General features: G+C 33.5%; 1 protein-coding gene and 1 pseudogene across 1 annotated transcript in view; one reads left to right on the forward strand and one right to left on the reverse strand.

Annotated features, from left to right (window-relative positions):
• Nucleotides 1-6,530, reverse strand: part of LOC144976610 (E3 ubiquitin-protein ligase RNF212B-like) — a 9,947-nt gene extending 3,417 nt beyond the window's left edge. Inside the window, exons 1-5 of the mRNA XM_078920906.1 lie at nt 6,407-6,530; nt 4,462-4,630; nt 3,862-3,923; nt 3,083-3,157; nt 343-399 (exon numbers count right to left, since the gene is read on the reverse strand). Of these exons, the coding sequence (XP_078777032.1) occupies nt 343-399; nt 3,083-3,157; nt 3,862-3,923; nt 4,462-4,630; nt 6,407-6,409 (366 nt within the window). The 5' untranslated portion in view covers nt 6,410-6,530. The remainder of the gene's footprint in view (nt 1-342; nt 400-3,082; nt 3,158-3,861; nt 3,924-4,461; nt 4,631-6,406) is intronic.
• A 551-nt stretch (nt 6,531-7,081) lies between these two features.
• LOC144976293 (queuosine-tRNA galactosyltransferase pseudogene) lies at nt 7,082-9,221 on the forward strand (annotated as a pseudogene).
• Nucleotides 9,222-16,135: the final 6,914 nt, after the last annotated feature.

A 16,135-nucleotide genomic window follows, 5' to 3' on the forward strand; every position in this document is an offset into this window, starting at 1 on the left:
TATTAAGTCGGTTAGTTAAGATGCTGAAAATTGAATTTATAGCCAGAAATATCAGACTTGTGTTGAGTTTGTATGTTTTATTGAGGAGAATGGATACCATATTTTAGGGTGCTTTTACTTTTACCAACAATCTAAATCTTTGACCAGTTTAACATTTAATTCGGCATTTAACCATATGGTTCGTTCCGACATAATACCGTTTTGAGACGATGGGTCACATATGTGGTTAGGGTGTCCGACCTCCCATAGTGGACAGAGAGGTCACTTTTAAAAAAATAACTCTCAAATGAGTCAGGCATGGTGATATTTTAGGTATTGGATTGGAAGGTACGGAATACTCACCATTTCTTTTAGATGTCTACACCATCTTCTTTGGTGACTTTTTTGGAATTCCAGGGTCTGAGGAGAAAAAAAACATTGAACAATATTAACAAAAGCTTTCTAGTTTGACAGTAACTCTATATAATATCACTGTCATGTCGTGGTCCTCATAAATATCATATGCTTGTTTAGCACACTTAAATCTAAATGAGGAGGAATCACAGATATACGTTATGCGTTATTGTTGATTCTGAAAAAGTTTTGAATGAATTACTGTATGATATGAGAAAAATTATCTGAAACTGATATATATATATATATATATATATATATATATATATATATATATATATATATATATATATATATATATATATATATATATATATATATATATATATATATATATATATATATATATATATATATATAAGCTCACAAGCTCACCAAAGAATAAAAGAACTATCAGGGAAAAGGAAAAGCAAAGCAGCAGGAAGTTGTATCCAAAACAAACAAGGGGAACTGCTATTTGAAGAACAACATATAGAAAGCCGATGGGTAGAATACATAGGCGAACTGTACAATGATCCAAATAGAAATGAACCACCACTGAAATTCAAAGAACCATTAAGCGGACCAAACATCACCAAAAGTGAAATTGAACATGCCATGAAACGAATGAGAGATGGTAAAGCAACAGGCCCTGATGAAATATCTGTAGAGGTATTAAAAAGCCTAGGAGATCTAGCAATTGATGAACTTCACATATTATTCAACAATATATACAACACTGGGAAAATTCCAGAAGATCTCTGTAACTCTATTTTCATAGCAATACCAAAGAAAGCAGGTGCAGTCAGATGCGAAAATTTTAGAACTATAAGCTTAATAAGCCACATCAACAAAATACTGTTGCGTATAATTATCAATAGGCTAAGGAATAAGATTAACCCCGAAATCGCAGAAGAACAATATGGATTCCAACCTGACAGAGGGACAAGGAACGCAATATACCTCCTCAGTGTTTTAAGTGAAAGAGCTATACAGGTTCAGACCCCACTATACCTCTGTTTTGTCGACTACAAAAAAGCTTTTAATAGAGTACGCCACGAAGAAATACTAAAACAACTGCACTCCATTGGCGCTGATGAGAAAGACCTCAGACTCATGCAAACATTATACTACACCCAGCAGGCATCTATCAAAATCGGAAACTCTACAGGAAATTCCATTCCTATTAAGAAAGGAGTCCGTCAAGGGTGTGTTGCCTCACCAGATCTGTTTAATCTATACCAAGAAACAATCATGAGGGGCATAACTAATATGGAGGGAATAAAAGTAGGAGGTCACAACATAAATAATATAAGATACGCAGACAATACGGTACTCATTGCAACATCAGAAATCCAACTTCAAAAGATTGTCGACAAAGTGGTAGTAGATAGTGAAGCCAAGGGAATGGAAGTGAATATCACCAAAACGGAATGCATGGTAATACAGAAAAACCCCGAAAACAACAACACCTGCAATATAACGATTCACGGCGAGCAACTTACCAACGTAGAAAGTTTTAAATACCTAGGTTCAATAGTGACAACAGATGGAAGATGTAACCGAGACATACGAGCAAGAATAACTCAAGCCAAACAGGCCTTCATGGACCTGGGAAACATTTTGAAAAACAAACAGATGTCGTTCGGGATTAGATTCTGAGTCTTGAAGTGCTACGTGTGGCCAATCTTGTTATACGGATGCGAAAGCTGGACTACAAATGCAGAAACACAAAAGAACATTGAAGCTTTTGAAATGTGGTGTTTGAGAAGGATGCAGAGAATATCGTATACTGCACACAAAACGAACGAAGAAGTGCTAAAACAAATATACCAACAAAGGAAACTAATGCCCTTAATAGCGGATCGACAACTATCCTTTTTCGGACAAAAAGTAAGGAAAGATAAGAATGAATACCTGGCAAGTTGTGGAAAAATACCTGGTAAACGCGCCCGGGGGAGACAAAGAAAAACACTCATAGACCAACTGAAGGGCTTCACCAACCTAACAATCCAAGAGCTGTTTGAAAAAGCAAGAGACAGGGAGGAATGGAGAGAGATAATTCATGCAGTATCCGAAGCCTGGATCAGGCATGGAACCTAGAAGAAGAAGAAGATATAAATTATATATATATGTGTGACCCTTCGCCCCAAAACGGTCTTATTAGTATTATTATTATTATTATTATTATTATTATTATTATTATTATTATTATTATTATTATTATTATTATTATTATTATCATTACTACTACTACTACTACTACTACTACTACTACTACTACTACTACTACTACTACTACTACTACTTCTACTACTAATACTATACTACTACTACTACTACTACTATACTACTACTACTACTACCACTACTACTACTACTACTACTACTACTACTACTACTACTACTACTACTACTACTACTAATACTACTGCTACTGCTACTACTACTACTACTACTAATACTACTACTATACTACTACTACTACTACTACTACTACTACTACTACTACTACTACTACTACTACTACTACTACTACAACTACATTGTGCTCCATCAATATAAAATACTTTCAAATCTTCCCCTTTCAGATCCTAATCATTTTCTAAAGTGCATTGCTTCAAACTTGCTTAGGCTTTTTTATAAACCAGTGTTAAATTTACAGGGACTCTAGAAAAGAAATTAATTACAACCGAGTTGATTAACGCACCTGATTTACTTGCTTCATTGCTTTTGCAAATACATTAGCCGGCTCTTCAAAAAGGTTTTCTACCTCTTTCTGGAGCTGAAAAGACATTTGAACTATGTTAAAACTAAATGTCAAAACGATTTTGGAATGGGATCATGATGGAAAGTGAGAAGAAAAAAATGGATGGTGCATAGTTATAACAACAACAACAATAATAATAATAATAATAATAATAATAATATAATAATAATAATAATAATAATAATAATAATAATAATAATAATAATAATAATAATAATAATAATAATAATAATAATAATAATATAATAATATAATAATATAATAATAATAATGATATAATAATAATAATAATAATAATAATAATAATAATAATAATAATAATAATATAATAATAATAATAATAATAATAATAATAATAATATATAATAATAATAATAATAATAATAATAATAATAATAATAATAATAATAATAATAATATAATAATGATAATGATAATAATAATAATAATAATAATAATAATAATAATAATAATAATAATAATAATAATAATAATAATAATAATAATAATAATACGAAGTGTTTATTCGCAGTGGTCCATAGAGAACATCAAATGAAAGTAAATCTCTTAGAAAGTGCTGGGATTTCAGCATTTGTATGTAGCTACATTCTACTTTATCTTATTATTCCGTTCATGTAACTGATAATCCTAGTTTTTTGTTTTTTTAATGACTCTAACTGAAAGAGATGGATTGTATTAAAAAAAGCTCTATCACCAACCTTGCCTGAAAGTTCCAAAGTTGCACACTGCGATTGGCATATCTTACATTGTTCCTTGGTACCTGGTGAAAAAAATGTTTTAATCATTGCCAGACTATCCCAATACACTACACTGTCTTTATCAAGACTACACAAATTTCTGCTCTCTGCCACATATCTCACCACAAAAAGCAATTTGGAAAACTAATCGAAAGGAATGGCACATTTAGAATTAGATGTGTCATAAATTGAGTTTGAAGGCAAAATGATAAAAATTAGCAAATCAAAGATTTTTTAAGTTTAAGAAGAAGAAAAAAAAAACAACCGTACTCAATTGATGGATTTATATGTATTCAAATTTTATAAATTAAGCTTACATTTCAGTGTCAAGCATTAAGTTCATCCCGACATAATACCATTTTGAAATAATTGGTCACCTATATGAAATTCAGTACCAAACTGGAAGGCAAAGCCAAAGACTTATGAAGCTTTTACAGTGGAAAGTATAAGGAAAGCATATTACTAATACCACTGTCGTATTACATCATACTCTTACTCTCTGCTGTCATGTTAAAAACAAAAACAGAACAAAAAAAGAATATGCTGAATAAGGCAACTTACATTCGGTAACACATTTTTCACAGTATATGTGGCTGCAATTAGTGATATGAAATCGAAGTACCACTCCCGGTTCTGGTTGACAGTAGCATCCATTGCAGTGTATCCAATACATATTTTTATTCAAATGCGGTATTTCTGTCTGGTTTATTTGCGGTGTGGGGAGTACAACCTAAAACAGATAGTAGATATGAAAGTGATGAAAAAGGATCATGAACCTGTCAAAAGAAAAATAAAGCTTAATTTGAATTAAATTGAAGGCTACTCGGAATTGAAAAATTATACAGTTCACCCCGCTTAATCACACATCAGTTAATTGCACACTCTGCTTAGACGCTACACATTCCCAGAAAAACAGAATTTTTTCTATGTAATCATTCCGCTTAATCGCACACCTTCTCCGCTTAATCACTACATCTGGATTCCATCTTGATTTGAGAAAAATGTCTTTAAAAAATCAAATCAAAAAAGGTAATGAAAATGCGTTTGACATTGAACCAGTTCGGCATGTTAATATCGTATCACAGGTGAAAAAAGATTTTCCGTCAACGCAATTCCACTGTCCCTCTGACCCCAACTAGGTCAGACGCGCATTGCTTGTTAACTGACATCAAAGGATTACCTGACACAATGAGCTAATTGACTCAGAACTCGCTGTCTGCATCACAAGGTGTGAAACGTGATGGCAGTCCACCTAAAGCAGTGTGTTTGTTTACATTGTCTGACCACTCGATTGCAATTTTCGACCATTGTTTTCCTCCACTGGGCCGTGAACAATAAGAAAGGATTACAGCAAGGACTCTCGTCTCATCTTTTGATTGAGCTATACGGTCCGTGTCCATATTTATACACTCAATAGGCGACTGAACTGACATAAACATAAGACAAGTCTTTCTCCCCATTAGAAAGCTGGCTCTCGAGATGGAAAGGTAAACAGGATGTTGTGCTTGAAAAAGAACATGACAAAAAACACTATGCTGATGTCTCTCCTGCAAGCCAGTGGAATGATGAAGTTTTGAAACAACTTCTTCAGCAGTATGACTGTAATGACATTTACAATGCAGACGAGACGAGGCTTTACTACAATCAACGCTTCACGATGACCATTCTTACAAACAATAATGTCACATTTTGTTGTCAATGAAACATGAATAAAAAGACATTTTAAAAGAAAAAAGACCCCCAAATACAACCCCCCCCCCCCCCCCCCCCCCCCCAAATAAAAAAAAAAGTACCAAAAAAAAAAGCCTCTTCTAATCAGTATAATGTCTTGAATACGACGGTCCCAAGCCCGTAGAAACCTCAGAAGGGAAGGTCCTACATGAATGGTACATGAAAACTGGTGCTTAGATGCTAGTTTGAGTTTCTCTGCTCAATCGCACACTCCGCTTAATCGACGCATTGACCTGAACTCCTGAGGGTGTGCGATTTAGCAGAGTCGACTGTATCTTCAAATATTACATTAGCTGGTTTGATTGTATTGTAATAATAGCATTCCTCACTTGCCTCTTTCCCAATGATTACTAACAGATTTTTCAAACTTGAGATCAACTAATCAGATTACATCGTATTAAGTGTGTTCTGAAAATGTCAAGGCAGTAACACACTTCTTTATCACAAAGAAGTCCTCTGGCCCCTTTTTGTATGAAATTTAAAAATAACTGTTCACACGATTGGTCGATTTTGGAATCTATTTTGGAATACCTATAGTGAGAATGAAGAAAATTCTAAAATAAACAAGTGGCAAAATGATTTCAATCATAACTCATTGAATTCATTCAGGAGAAAGAAGATGCATCTTTAAAATTAAAGTGTTTTAAAGGCATGGTTTCAGCTTATGTACGCTGATGAATAGACAAATGATTAAAATCTGTTTCCCCATTTTAATAATAATAACCATTGCAATGCACTCAAAAAACTGTTCTTAGTATATAAATAGGTAAATTACCATTTCAGTCACTCAAATGTTGATTTCGTTTCACAGATAATATCTTCATGGAAAGCCGTTGGTATCTGAAATGGTAACAATCAAAACTGTTAAAATTTGAGTTCACTCCCATAACAATTTGTCGTCTGCTAATGATGGGCATTAAACTAATCTCGATATTGTGTATTGTCATCATTGTCGTTTACATGTTCGATATTAGAGTTTGCGACAAATAATTTAAGTGAGACGGGGTAAAAATGTATCAGATTAAAATGAAGATTCATAAAATTTCTAAGTTCAATGACAAAATAATACATTGGCAACTTTGGTCAAGGCATAGGCTTGAGTAATCAAACGTAGTTGAAGGACTTCAAGAAATCTTTAGGTATCGCCAAGGCTACTCTCGAACTCTACGAATCGGTAAAATATCATTTCGCTTCTATTATCTATTCTCATTTCTCATGTTTTCTTCTTCAATATCACGTCATTTCACTCTGTGTGTCATTTTAAATATCTGGAGTTAGGTTTTGATTATATTTTGTAATTTTTCCAGCAGGGAGAATATTTCTTTTTATTTTACCCGAGTATTATTTAATATCTTGGTTGATTTGAGTCACATCACGACTACATACTTTACTGTTTAAACTATCACATTCCCCAATTTACTTTCACTTTTCACTTTGCTATCAACATACACACTGAAGAAACAGGTTTAAAAGTTTGGAAGTTTTATATTTGATTATTCTTTGTTTATAAACAGAATGGTATTGTTTTGACCTAAATTATGTCCGCGGAAAATACATCAGCAACTAACTTAGCCGAATGCGGTGTTTCTATTATTTTACCAGTACACAATGCTTTTGACTGGCTTCCTGAATGTTTAGATTCTGTCCTTTGCCAGTCCTTCTTGGACGTGGGCCCTCTGGAGTTGAGTGTTTACAATGACGGCAGCACAGATTCAAGTCTTGAAACCATACAGAGCTGGAAAGATACGAAAATGCAAGAAAAAAACCATTCATGTTGTCATCACTGGTCATACTGGAGATCCCAAAGGTGTCGGATTTGCAAAAAATAAAGCAATATCTCAAAGCTCAGGTCGGTTCCTATGCTTCCTTGACGCAGATGATGTTATGCACAAGGACAGAATCCTCCGTCAATATGAAGCAGCCAAGAAAAATCCAAATACTATTATCGGTTCAAAGTTTCACAGATTGCCGGAAAAATCAACTGAACGTTACACCGAATGGGCAAATAATTTAACCAATGAACAGCTTTATTTGCAAGCGTACACATCTCATGGGCCAACTGTTATTATGCCAACTTGGTTTTGTGAAAGAGAGGTTATTACATCTGCAGGTGGATTTGATGAAGGTGGAAAAGGCACTCCGGAGGATCTCATTCTTTTCTACAAACATTTATCAAAAGGTGGTAAACTGATTCGTGTAGATGAAGATCTACTTATGTACAGATACCACCCCAAAGCAGAGACCTTTTCTATAAATGAACAAACTATATGGAATCATCGGGTCAAATTTTTAGAGGAAAGAATTTTGAGTCAATGGGGAAAATTTTCAATATGGAATGCAGGCAAACAAGGACGTAAATTATTTTGTTCTCTTTCGTTGGATAATCAGAAAAAAGTGAAAATGTTTTGCGATGTTGATGACAAAAAAATTCAAAAACAATTTTATACGTATGAAAATTCCAAAGAAAAACCAAAACCTAAAGTTCCTATTGTTCACTTTTTAGATGTTGAGCCACCGGTGGTTATCTGTGTGAAGCTCAATTTGAGTGGAAATTTCGAGGAAAATTTGGCAAAACTGGATTTCACTGAGGGAAACGATTATATTCATTTCAATTAAATGTTTGAATATTTGAATTTTAATGAAATAACATGCAAGTAAAATAATGATAAATTCAATTTTAGGACAGTTTAAAGTGTTATGTTGTAATCTGGTTGTCTGAAAATTTAAACTACATTCAAAAATCGCAAAACTATACTCTGATGTACTACAAACAAAGCTGAGAAAAAACATCCAACTGACAAAGAGAGGTCGGATTAAATTAATATAAATAAACACTGCAGATGAACATTAAGACAAACTCTTGCTTAAAATAAACTCTGAGGCTGGTCCCGAATTTTCTGCTCTAAATCATTAATTATTTTTAATGTTTAAGATAAACTCCATCAGTGAGCTGGTCTGGACCTGCGTGATTGGGATAGACAGGGAGTTTTTCAAGCTATTGTCTCATCACCGCCATGCATATCTCTATTGCAAAGTTGGCATCTTGTAGTTGCCTGCCCCCACCCCCCTATCCTTGTGAACCCTCACTAGGGTAGTTTCAAGGAAAGTACAAGAATAAAATATTTTCGCGTCGGTGATGGCGGTTTGAACCGGCATCACCGCTGCAAAAAATTTTTATTCTCTATTGTCTTCTGGCACTTTCCTACTCACTTCATCTCTTGTTGTTACCAACATAAGTGCCTGCTCCACTCACTTTTTAAAATTAGTTTCAAGGACTCGTCAATTGATAAACAAGACTGGCCCTCATTGCACATTATGTAACTTTGACTGAGGGATGAGCGATGATAACATCTCAACTTTCCCACCTTTTTAATTTCATTCTCACTCTGCTTTTCCAAGCGTTTAGATCTTATATGCCTGTTTTTTTGTTTTTTTTTAAGTGACTAGTTTAGCTAAGCTAAGATGAAGCTGGCCTATCTTTCTGGGACTATTGATTAAAGGGGGAATAATAAATAGATTAAAACAAATGTTTGTGTGACTGAAGGGTTATTTCCCTTGAGTTTTGGATAAGATAAACTCTATTTGTGGTCCTCGGGAGTTTATCTTTAGTGGACTACAGTGTATATATATATATATATATATATATATATATATATATATATATATATATATATATATATATATATATATATATATATATATATATATATATATATATATATATATATATATATATATATATATATTTATATATATATATATATACATATATATATATATATATATATATATATATATATATATATATATATATATAAACATTAGATTTATTCCTGTGTAATATTAAAAATAGTTATAAATGTTTACCCCGTGCCCCATTAGGTTTATCTGACCACTGCATGCTCTTGCTACTCCCCACCTACCGCCCTGTTTTTAAACGTGTAAAACCAGTAAAGAAAAGTGTACAGATCTGGAACGGAAGTGTGTGTGAAGATTTGCGTGGTTGTTTTGAATGCACTGACTGGAATGTTTTTATCGAATCATGTGATAGTGTGGATGAGCTGAATGACTGTGTGAGTGAGTATTTAAAATTCTGTGAACAGCTAGTGTCTTGTAAAAAAGAAATAAAATATTATCCTAACAACAAGCCTTGGATAACAAAAGATCTAAAACTTTTATTGAACCAAAAGAAAACTCTCTATACTAGTGGAAACAAAAAAGATCTGAAAACAAAACAAAAAGAGATAAAGAGGGTAATATCTAGTTGTAGAGACAAGTACAAAAATAAAATTGAAAAATGCTTTTCTTCTGGGGATATACGGGACACGTGGCGGGGGCTTAAAACTGCTGTTAACTATAATCCAAAGCCCACGATTATATCAGAAGATATCGAAATTGAAACTTTAAATAAATTTTATTCACGTTTCGACACAGCAAACAAATTTGATATTGAAAATGAAAAACATAAATTAGACAGGGCTTTGGAAGATGAAATGGCTGTTGAGGTCAGTGAAGAGGAAACGAGATTCGTATTTTCGAAACTAAACGAGAGGAAGGCTGCTGGGCCGGATGGATTGAAAGGAAAACTATTAAAAGAATGTGCCCACCAGCTTTCCCCCATTTATACACATATTTTTAACTGGTCCCTCCAATGCGTTTCAATCCCTGAAATTTGGAAAACTTCGAAAATTATTCCTGTTCCAAAAAAAGAAAAACTTGAAACTATGAACGATCTCAGACCTGTTGCACTGACTTCAATAGTCATGAAATCTTTAGAAAAACTTGTTCTTATTAAAATTAGGAATCAGTTTATGCCATTGAGTGATAGTCATCAATTTGCTTACAAACCAGGACGTGGCGTAGAGGATGCCATTTTGCTGTTTACAAACAACATCTACAGGCATCTAGATCACGCTAGGAGCTATTGCAGATTGCTTTTTGCAGATTTTTCTTCAGCGTTCAATACAATGCAACCCCAGTTGTTTGTTCAAAAATTGACTAGTCTGAATTTAAACAAGTATATAATTGCTTGGGTGCTCGAATTTCTTACGGAGAGAGCACAATATGTTCAATTAGGGCAAAACAAATCTTCCTGTATAACTACAAATACTGGCGCTCCTCAAGGTTGTGTATTGTCCCCTGTATTATTCACAATATACACGAATGACTGTAGAAGTCAAAACCTGAGTGTACCTTTAATAAAGTTTGCAGATGACACCGCTCTTCAAGGCCTCATAACAAATGGCAACGAAGTGGCTTATAGGCAAGAAATTGATAGATTTGTGTCTTGGTGTGATGCCCACCACCTAGAGCTTAACATAAGCAAGACAAAGGAGCTAGTGATTGACTTTAGGAGAGTGAAGGAACCGATAGAACCGTTAAAATTAAAGGACCAATTCGTCCAGCGAGTTCCTCACTACAAATACCTTGGTGTAACGATTGATGACAGGCTCAAGTGGGATGAACACTTGAAAATAATTAGGCATAAGATGTGCAGACGTACATATTTTTTTATCAAAACTCTCTCAGTTTAGAATAGATAAAACCCTCTGCACATTATTTTATAGAGCAGTAATCGAAAGTGTTTTGTCATTTTGTATAACAGCTTGGGGAGGCAATTGCTTTGCAGTGGAAAGGAACAAAATAAATTCAAATATTAAAAAATCCATTAAACGCTATATAAATGATGTTGACGATGTAGATCTTTTATACGAGAAATTTTGTATAAATAAAATAACTAAAATATTAAATGACCAGTATCATCCACTAAGACCATCAATTATTATGTCAGAAAGAAGTGGTCGCCCTTTCTCTATTTCAACGAAAACAGAGAGACACCGAAAATCTTTTCTGCCGTCCAGTATTAGGCTTTATAACAACAAGCAATAATCATTTTATATAATTATTTCTCATTTTTACTTTTTAAAAATATAAATATTAATTTATTAATTTATTTGTTTTGCAATCTTTTCAATTTTCAATTTATAGTGACAGTTTTAACTATTTTACAGTGTTGAAATTATTCATATTATAAAGCGCAGCTCTGGTTATAAAGCTGCTCCTTTTTTATATATATACATCCTATTTCCATTGTATTTTTATCTTATGTGTAAATTATAACACGTCTGTACAAAAAATTTCCTTTTTGGGATGCAATAAAGTATTATTATTATTATTATTATTATATATATACATATATATATATATATATATATATATATATATATATATATAATATATATATATATATATATATATATATATGTATATATATATATATATATATATATATATATATATATATATATATATATATATATATATATATATATATATATATATATATATATGTATATATATATATATATATATATATATATATTATTATTATTATTATTATTATTATTCTCCACTGATATAAAGGAAACAGATGGAAAATAGATAATTATTATATATTTTTGAAAATAAAGAGACAATGTTCAACCAGAAGATTCAAATGTGCTTAAAATGCTTATCAAGATGTACCTTGCCAACAGCATCACTTACTATTATGTAGGATGTGACACATCATGACGCATGTAAAGCAATCAATTTTTCAAACAAATGCAAAAAACTGTTAATGGCCAGTTACTCTACGGACACTATACGGATTTGGGGGTACTGTCCTTGACTGGTTTTCTTCTTACCTCTCTGACAGAATTCAATCAGTGTCTGTAAATCGACATGACTTCTCTTCTCCTTGTCCCCTATCTTTTGGTGTACCACAGGGTTCAGTTCTGGGACCCTCTTTATTCACCCTCTATATCAGACCATTAGGTGACATCATCTCAAAATATTTTATTAAGTACCATTTTTACGCAGACGACACCCAATTACTGTTTCCCATTAATATCGACAATCATCTCAATGTTATAACGGATATAGAAAATTGTATCTCTGAGATTAGTGACTGGATGTGTTGCAACAAACTCAGGTTAAATGAAAATAAAACAGAGGTGTTGCAAATTACAAGACGGGGCCTCGTGGACCTTTCCACGCTTAACCTGAATCTTTCTGATTGTGTAATTCCCATCACTAAAGAACCTGTGAGAAACTTAGGAGTTTTATTCGATACCAAATTAAACATGTCTGCCCATGTCACTAATGTAACTAGATCCTGCAATCTTTACCTTAGATCTATTGGTGCTATTAGAAGGCTTCTTGATATTGATACTACTAAACTTCTTGTGGTCTCTTTGATTCTTACCCGCCTTGATTATTGCAATAGCTTGCTCTATGGTTGTGATAATAATGTCATTAATCGACTCCAAAAGATACAGAACAAAGCAGCTCGATTGGTAACGTTATCTAAAAAGCGCGAGCATATAACACCGATTTTGGAGGACCTACACTGGCTACCTGTAAAGTTTAGGATTGAATTTAAAATACTCACCCATGTTTTCAATTGCTTAAACAATTCCGCTCCTGTTTACCTTCAGGAACTTATCCACCTTTATGAACCCAGTCGAAATTTAAGATCTGCTAATTTAAATATCCAAAGGGAACCCCCAAAATCGTTAGTTTTTCATGAGAAATCCTTTGTCCACCATGCCCCCCGACTGTGGAACTCCATCAATATTGAAACTAAAAATAGTGAAAATCCACGTATCTTTAGAAAACGGTTAAAAACTGAGCTTTTCTGTAGGGCATATAATTTGGACTCTTAGTATGTATTTTATTATAATATATTATGTTATCATCGAATTTGTGTGATTTTAACATGCCAGTTCTATATTTGTATATCATACATGATGTGTTGATGTAAAGCGCCAGTGAGCAATTCCAAATTGGAACTAGGCGCTATATAAGTTCATTATATTATTATTATTATTATTACTCACTGTAAACCTGAGTACAGTGAGTGAATATATGGATAAAGATATCGCTTCCTGCAGCTATGTGGTCTTGTGGTATGACACTCTATTTCGGTTCGGAAGGTCCTGGGTTTGATCCTCGCTCTGCACATAGTTGAATCCTTGGAAAAGACTCTTTATTCACACTTTCTCACTGTACTCAGGTGTAAAATGAGTAACTGGCCGTCAACAGTGTTGTATCTGTCGGAAAAATTGTGATATCGCCTAACAGGCATCATGTCTCGTTCTAGATGTTACGTGTTGCTGTTGGTCAGGGACCCTTTGTAAAGTGCTTTGAGCACATTTAGTGGATATTGCGCTTTATAAAAGCTCAAGTTGAGATCCTTTTCCTATGACTCAACTTTGCACTGCTCAGTATAGGAGTCGAACCTGGAACCTCAACACTACTAGGCAACTAGGGTATCAATTTTTTTATATTCCTCAATCGACTGTTGACCATTGACAGTCACTTTCAGTCAGTTTTTTCATAAAATGGCACATTCTGCTTCTGGTACAGCCTACCTGCTTGAATCAAGCTTTTGTGATATCTAGCCCTTTAACCTGGGTTGGGTTCCTGACCTTCCATAACCTTATGATAATGGGCAGGGGGGGGGGGGGGGGGGTACATACTGTGTCTTCTATCCCCTTATATCTGTTTTCCAACATACTTTCTGTCTTTGTCTTGGAATGAGATTACTTGTTTTTGTCCTGGCCCTGGCCGGAGTACTAGCTGGGAGGGAAACAGTCAAATGCATAGTTATTGTTTTGGGAGATGATTTTTTTTTCCCTTTTAAATCATCTCTCTGCTATGTATTGTTTTGTTTGTTGTTTTGAATGCATAATGTAAGCATTTGAGTTTGAGTGTATTCCTCTTTGTTGGATTTTGTGCTTGTGTCCGGATGAGACTTATAGGTGGTCTCAAACTAAGTATTTTGATAGTGTGCCTTTGGAATCTACATCTGATCCCTATTTGTTCCCAGTTCCCCTATGTCTTACTTTTTCTTGGGTGCTTTATTTGTAACTCTAGAGCTTTTTACCATCCCATTTTCTTCCTTTTTACTGGCGCTGATATAACCTAAATGTGTTGCAAGCGCCGTAAAACCCTTAAAAAAACAAAACAAAAAATAATGTCTCATCCTGACATAAGCACAGGTCCCTGCTAAGAGGAATACACTCAAATGTTTACAAATCATATGTAAAACAAAAATAATACAATGCATAACAGTGAGATGATTTACAAGAAGAAAAAAAAAACATCTCCCAAAACTATACATTTCACTGTTTCCCTCCCAGTGCAAGGTTATCCTGCCAGGGCCAGGACAAAAGCAAGTACAGTCTACTCTGGATAATCGCAACAGCTTGGGATCATCGAAAATGTTGCGATTATGATTAACCAAAAGTTGCGATTATCCGGACTGGACTGTACTGTAATCGCATTCCGAGAAAGCAAGTTGGAAAACAAGATATATAGGGGAATAGAAGATACAGTAATTGACTCCCTGCCCAATATGGGAGGTCAGGAACCCACCCAGGGGTGCAGACATACAATTTATAAATAACATGAGAAAACAAAAACAAAGACGGGAAACCATGAGTCAACATTTGTGGTATTTATTGTTGATTTAGGAAATAAAAATTATTAATGATGTCAAAATAATATTCAATAAACAACAGTCATATTTACAAACACTGAGAAGCAAACAATTATTATTATTAGTAGTATAATTATTATGATGAAATGGCTACACTACCAATTCGTTTTTCTCTCGGTCTTTTCCCATTTTCACACAAAAACTTCAAATCTTTCTCTTTGTGATTCTACTACAATACTTTTATTTAATCCAAGAAAGATTGGAAACATTTTAATTTCATACATCAATTCTTATTTATAGTAGGTATCCCAAACTACCAGCTGTTAAGAGGCGAAAGTTTCATCACAAATCATCAAAAATGAGGTCTCTTGAACAGTTTCTCTCTCTCCGTCTTGAACTTACGTTAATGGAGAAAAACTTATACCATTAAAATCAGCAGCCTATGAAGATTACATTAGCAAAAATTGGGTCTGCTAGCTTTTTTTTCAGTGCAAAGTGCCATCTATGTAAACAAAGCCTATTTTTTTCTTTCCCAAACCAAGATTTACTTTTCTTCACAAATCATCAAAAAATGAAACTTTAAATATCGAAATCTTTATTATTTATTTTCCGATTTTGAAAAATAAAGTGTTGTAATTTTCCACGGTTTGGGAAGTCACATGTGTCTTTGTAATTTAAATTTTGCCATTTGTATGACAACATTTTAGTTTGGGATACCTACTCATATAGTTTATCAAAACAGTAAACAGAAGATAACTGGCACATAAGAATTTATACCTTTGAAAACATTTTGTACAACTCATACTCATAGAGAATATGTCACCCACTATGACGATTGGGTGGCGTTGATTGGACTTACACAATGACAAAACTTGACAAACGCCGGTACGGACAAAACAATGAATGAAGCTCATTTTTACATATATTTTTTTTTTAAATGTTAGCATAAAATACGTAATCATTTTATGACTTTTGTAAAATGATTTTACAGGTTTTCACCCTCCCTTTACCAACTAAAGG

The sequence above is a fragment of the Berghia stephanieae genome, chromosome 7, assembly GCF_034508935.2.
Source record: "Berghia stephanieae isolate SIO BIC M18660-M18661 chromosome 7, UCSD_Bste_1.3, whole genome shotgun sequence".
Lineage (NCBI taxonomy): Eukaryota > Metazoa > Mollusca > Gastropoda > Nudibranchia > Aeolidiidae > Berghia > Berghia stephanieae.